General features: G+C 49.6%; 1 protein-coding gene across 1 annotated transcript; it reads right to left on the reverse strand.

Annotated features, from left to right (window-relative positions):
* Positions 1-40: 40 nt before the first annotated feature.
* On the reverse strand, positions 41-3,592 carry SPCS1 (signal peptidase complex subunit 1). The gene is made up of 5 exons (XM_032971635.2): positions 3,450-3,592; positions 2,870-2,929; positions 2,383-2,469; positions 1,105-1,220; positions 41-188 (listed from the first exon to the last, which is right to left on the reverse strand). Exons 1-5 carry the CDS (start codon positions 3,492-3,494, stop codon positions 161-163), a joined length of 336 nt encoding a protein of 111 aa, XP_032827526.1. The 5' UTR covers positions 3,495-3,592; the 3' UTR covers positions 41-160.
* Positions 3,593-6,493: the final 2,901 nt, after the last annotated feature.

The following is a 6,493-nucleotide window of genomic DNA, read 5'->3' on the forward strand; positions in this document are numbered from 1 at the left end:
CAACTCGCGACGGGTAAAGCAGACAATGTAGACGCATCTCTCTCTTCCACGCGCTCCATCCTTTATTGAACCAGGGTTCTCTGTCGGGGGAGGCCCGACAGAGCCTTTCGACGGCTGCAACAACGGAGGGAGGCTGGCGTCCGGGAGTCGAGGTCGGGGGTCAGCGTCCCTCGCGCTGCGCCAGCGGCCTGCACGGTTTTACACGCTTGTTAGCATGGCTGCGCCGTTCACAGCAGCTCATTAGGTAATCAAACGAATTAGTTCATACAACAAGAACACAGCACTGGAGAGGAAATGCACGCCGTCATCTCTGGATTCTAAGATGAACTTGTTTTCCCGGCTTTGAAAAAAAACTTGAAAGTTCGTCTAATGCCGAGAATACAACGTCTTCCAGAAGACGTGTTTAAATCTTGTTCAAAATCTTCTCAAGATTGTAAAGACGCTATTTTTTTTGTTTTAAGAAGACCCCTAAAGTTTTGGGTGCGTCTTGTAATCCAGAGAATGAGGTAATGGGCTACGTTTTGGGTAACGACCCTTCATAGCAGAAAGATCAGCAGAGGGTTTGGTCTCTGTGCTGTGAAGAAGGGCCACACTGAAACACCGCCAACACGGGCATCTAACCTTGGTCTGTTCCATATTCATCTGGGACTCGTGACGCCACGGCAGGGGTGGAGGCGAGCACTGTGATAGTCACCGATCAAATGCCCTCAGAGTTCGCTCTGGAAAAGGCGCTTCCGCCAGCATTGGCGCGAGTGAGCAATTGCAGGGCTGGGCCTTTACCTTTCATATGTGACGGTGGCCCAGTGGTGGCGAGTTTGCCACTTGCTGCAGAGGTTCACGGTCCTGATTATTACTGTGGTTTGTATAACCATAAAAATGCTACGGGCCGTCTGCTTCACTCAAAGTGGACTTTAATGAATTATACACAGCAATCGTCGCCTCCTATGGTAAAAACTTGACAGGACCCTCCTGAAAAAGAGTCCTGGGACTCCGTGAGCTTTTCCAGTGTAAAAAAAAACCTGAATAACCAAATTAAACAAGTACTGTAATACAGCAGGCTGAGTGACACACTGAGCTGGGCTACTGCAGACCGCATGCTCTCACTTGTTTTTCTTGCTCTTCCTGCCGGGGTCTGGCGCTCGTGGGGGTTCCCCGGGGTCACGGGGGGGCTGCCACGGTAGGGGGCTGCGCCGGTAGAATGGCCACGGCGGCAGAGTGAGCTGAGTGGTGAAAGACATTGGGGGGGGGGGGGGAGTGGATCACAGCAAACTGAGGGGCGAGTTGCGCTGATAATGAGCACGGGGTAAGATGAACCCATGGGGTGAGATGAACCCATGGGTAGCGACACAGATGGCGCACACTAAGACAGTATGGACATACATAAATCATAGAGAGACAATACACAGTGAACACATGCAGACAGCATACACACTGAAATTATGCACGTGTAGTGACATAGCGCCGACTGCTGTCCAGCAGCAGCAACTGCGGTGGACAGTTAGTGCACACGCCGTCGAGCATATACACGGTTGTGTGCGCCGGCAGGGCGGAGGAACTGGGGCAAGGGTCACGGAAGACCTCATCGGGAAGCCCCTGGAACCCGCTAGTGGGTTCGAGAAGGGAGGCGCGGCCAGGGCGGAGCCAGGCCGCGCAGAGTAGAATAAAAGCAGCGGAGAGCGAGAGCTCCGGGCTGCCGGTTATGGGAGTGGACTCGTCTCGCCGTCGTCTTCGCCGCCTTCGTCGCCGGCGCCTTCACTCGACAATTGCGCGGCCGGACAGTTGTTGGCCGTCTCGGTCGACGCCGTCGGTGCAACGCGGTTAGGGTTGTGTCTAGGCTGGGCTGTACGGCAACGGGAGCGAGAAGGAGGCGATCCTGTGTGTGAACGGCCGGAAGGTGTTACAATAAAAGGTGCCTCCTGCAACTACCTCGTCTCCGACTTGTGCTACACTACACACGTACAAAGGTGACAAGATGGCATACAGACAGTATACACCCAGAGCACATCGTCTTCAGAAACTAAGACTTAATTTAAACAGCATACACCACACAAAGTACCTGCATAATACAGTACATACACCACATACACAGTACAGATACTGTATGTATGCATCACAATGCACGAAGCACGCACATAGGTAAATCAGCACAAACAGCACACCGTCACATGTTGAGCACACACTACAGAGTACACACACAGCCCACATACTACGAACCGCAGTGGACACTCACCAGAGTGGACATTCATCAGTGTTTACTCACCACCGTGCACACCATAGTACTTCACCAGTGGACACTAAATCACAGTGGAAACTCACCACAGTACCACACCAGTGGCCACTCGGTAAACATACCACAGTGAACATACCACAGTGGACACTCACCACGCACGAGAGGAAGAAGCCGGCAAGCACCACGTAGACGGTCTGCCCAAACTCCTCCACCATGTAGCCCCACACAAAGCCGGCGATCTGCTCACGACAGACAGCAGCAGCAGCGCTCAACTACTCACCAATACTCACCATCACCTCCACCAAACTCTTTACCAACAACCGAATCGCTGTACTCACTACCCTATGCTCATCACAACAAACTCACGACAGATTTGTCGCCTTCATCAGAACTCACCATCCATACACTCACCATTTTAATCACCAAACTCACCACCTGAACTCAACCACCTCACCACGCGCGCACGTGGCTGGTATATAGCACGCCACTTGTGGTGCGTGTGTGTACTGTGGTGGCTGTCGTAAACAGCAATCGGACCAAAACAAACCACACTTATCACATGAGAGGGGGAGAGGGGAGAGGGGAAAAGTGAGGATGTGAGGCGAGAGAGAAGAGCGAGGTGAGGAGGTGAAGATTTACCGCAAACACTCCCGTCACCGTCTGGAAGATCTGCTCAGCCAGGCGCTGTCCCTTGTAATCCTGCAGATGGTTGGGGGGGGGGGGACAGCGCCAACATCAGCACGACTACGACAATCGTCAAGCAGCACTGTGCCAGTAATTATTCGCTCCATCATCACATCTGTGAAAAAAAAAAGATCTTCATAGCCCATCGTATTCCTCCAAGTCTTAAGATCCCGATCACCAGCATCACCGACGCGATCTACCATCAGCGACATCATCGCTACCATCGCCACACTATTCGCATTATGACAAAGCATTAGCGACAGCAGCAACACCAATCACCACTGACACCCAGGACCGGTGATGATCATCACGCCATCCACCAAACACCATCCGCCAGTAACAAACCCAGCACCAAAGTCGCTGCCAACATCTCCCCCCCCTCCATCCCATCCCATCCCATATGTTGACATAACTACAGCGCTCGGGCTCGTCTCGCCACGGGACCCGGGCGCCCCGGTTGACTCCGGAGGGGTCGCGTGCTGTGAACGTGCACGTGGGGAGCGGCGCTCGGCCCAGCACGGCTCGGCTCGGGTACCATGTCGGTGGGGATGGCCCTGAGCCGTGCCAACGCCGACTCCATCTTGAAGCCGTGCTGCCGGAAGCGGGCGTAGGGGAGGGAGGGGGGGAGTCTGTGACGTCACTTCCCCGTCTCGCGCTGCGGTTGTTGCGAGTGACGTGTGCGCGGCCGATATTGTTGGAAGGGCCGTTGCCCGAAACGTCGCCGGTTATAAATGCGTTTCCCCACCCACCACCCTTTTTAAGGTCACGCAGTGTTCTTGATTGTTTAGATGGTTGTTGGGGACGTCATTTTGTTGCAGGTCCGTGACGTTAGTTCCTTTCGTATGGTCGTGTCGTCACACGTCCCTCTCTGTCTGAGTGACGTCAATGGGTAGAAGTCTCAAACGTCACTTACCCAACATGTAGTGACGTCACGTCACTCCCGCAGTAATATTAGCGGTAAAATGAAGAAAAAAATCACATACGTCAATAGCACTGTGGCCTTAAAACGAAAAGTATGCGATAGGCGACGTTTCGGTCACTGACCCTTATTCATTGCACACGAGCAAGCTCGTAGGTGGGGCCAATGTCAGGCCACTCACGGGCAACGATAGTGGTGAGATGGGGAGGGGCCGATAGCTCACCACGTGTCCCGGTTGAAACCTCAAAGAACATGCGCTAGCTTTATTAATACAACGGACCGTTATACGGTAGAGTGTTGTATAAAGTACTTTGTTTTGCTTAGGGGCCGTCCATAAATGACGTCACGCACCTAGGGGGGGGGGGGGTGATCAGATATTTGTGACGATGTGTGACGAGGGGGGTGGGGTTGAGAAATGTGACGTCACATCAAAATGCGCAACTTAAAAAAAATATAGACAACACGTTCTACTTAATTAAATTGACTTTTTAATAAATGTTTTCTCCTACAACATCAGAGTGCAGCGCCACATTAAATACACACTACAATGACAATAGTTTAAAGCGATTTGAAGCATGTTTTATTGGGGGGGGGGGGCAGAGCTTTGTGACGTCATATTTGAGGGGGGGGGGTCTGACTTTTGTGACGCCGCGCGACGAAGGGGGGGGTCAAAAATCATCAAAAATCGCGTGACGTCATTTATGGACGGCCCCTTATGTCAGTTTGGTGACCCAGATCACGCTTGCAAAATGAGACTCATCCCGGTTCTCTTGAGTTGTCGCCTCGTGAAACAAAACCAACTTGACTTAAAAACTGTCCGGAAAAGTGCGGTGACTGATCACCGAGAACAATTGAACATACTGTCTGTACTCCATACGTTGTGTCTCTCTTTGTGTCTCTGTGTTAACTCCCTCTGCTTGGGTGTCTGTATATATATCTGCGGTTCTGTGTTTCCTCTCTCTCTTAAATTTAGCTCTTCTATGCCTGATGATGATTGCTTGCGTTGCAATCGAAACGTCGTATGCTTTTATGTAATTTTATTATTATTTCTTATTTCTACGTGACTTTACCGAAACAACCAAAGAGCAATACTCTGGTTCTTTCGGTAAAGTCACGAAGGTATAAAATAAAATGTATTAAATAAAATTTTATACCTACGTGACTTAACCGAAAGAACCAAAGAGTATAGGTTCCTGCAGTCACCAAAGCTTCAAATCAAGATTGATACTCTATGACTCAATGCACGGTGATACAGCTGCTATTTCTGACGCAATTATCCGGCTCGTGAAAATTACAGCTGTTGCTCTCCATCAACATCAGCCACACGAAGAACTTGAACCTTGGATGGTGGGTGGAGGTGCCCTTAATTGACCACCCATCCATCGTGGTTAGTGTGGAAACCTAAAAGTCGCACGAGGTGGCCCCCGTGCGACAACAATGAGGTTACTCATGGCCCCGCTTCCTTCGCCCGTGCCCCGCCCCCTTCACTCGCCACCCCGCCCCCTTTACTTATGGCCCCGCCTCTTTTTGCTTTTTAATTTGAGAATAGGTTTTTCCATTTTTTTCTGGAAACAAACAGGTGTTAAGATATTCTTGGTTCTTTCGGTAAAGTCACGTAGAAGGGAAACAATAAAATAACAAAAATATAAAACAATAAAATTATCACGGCGTTTCGACTGCAACACAAGCAATCATCATCAGGTGTGAAAACCACCGCAAGAAAATTTGAAAAAGTGGCGTTTTTTTAACGTTAGCACCACGGAGAGCGATTTAGCAGTTATTCAGACGGACGAGTCCATCTATGTTCGGAAAAGAGGGGGGAGACGAAAATAATGGATGCGGTCTGAAAGCCACTGTAAGCGTGAACAATCAATTAAGACCCGGAAAGGTTTATCAAATCCTTCCAATGATTGCTAAAGCCAAAATCCATCTTCTCGCTTGAAATTGTCTGTGTGTTTGTATATGTGGATAGCCTCATGAACGAATCTCTCATGGTAGCCAGATGGTTTGCAAATAACCTCTGTCTTGGAGAAGTCAATGTCATGTGAGCCTACTGAATTATAACAGTGATCTGCCACGGCCGAGGTGTTGGTCCTACCGTGTTGCAGTCGAAACGTCGTGAGAATTTTATTGTTTTATATTTTTATTATTGTATTGTTTCCCTTCTACGTGACTTTACCGAAAGAACCAAGAATATGAATCCCTGCAGTCACGAAAGCTTTAAATCAAAATTTAGGTGTTAAGATGTTAACATATTTTGGTACTGGCAAAGGAGGTCCCATGAAATTTTCAATTTATTCTTGAATTTGATTTTATTATTTTTTTATTGTGGCTTTTTTGCTTTTATTATTTTCAAGTTATTATTTATTATTATTTTTATTATTATTTTTCTATCTACGAGACTTTACCGAAAGAACCAAGGAAAGAATTCCTGCAATCATGCAATTTTAAGTCTAAATTGAACCCGTCCCTTTCACTCGCCCCCAACCCTTTCCTCGTGCCCCTCCCCATTCAGTCGTCCCCCCACCCCTTCTCTCGCCGCACCGCCCCCTTTACGTGTGACCCCGCCCCATTCGCTAGTGGTCCCGCCCCTTTACTCGCGGCCCCGCCCCATAACTGTGGCCCCACCCCACCTCATGAGCTCAACCACCGGGTGCAAA

Source organism: Petromyzon marinus, chromosome 46 (assembly GCF_048934315.1).
Source record: "Petromyzon marinus isolate PM22_M1 ecotype Great Lakes invasive population chromosome 46, UKy_Petmar_22M1.pri1.0, whole genome shotgun sequence".
Classification (NCBI taxonomy): Eukaryota; Metazoa; Chordata; class Hyperoartia; order Petromyzontiformes; family Petromyzontidae; genus Petromyzon; species Petromyzon marinus.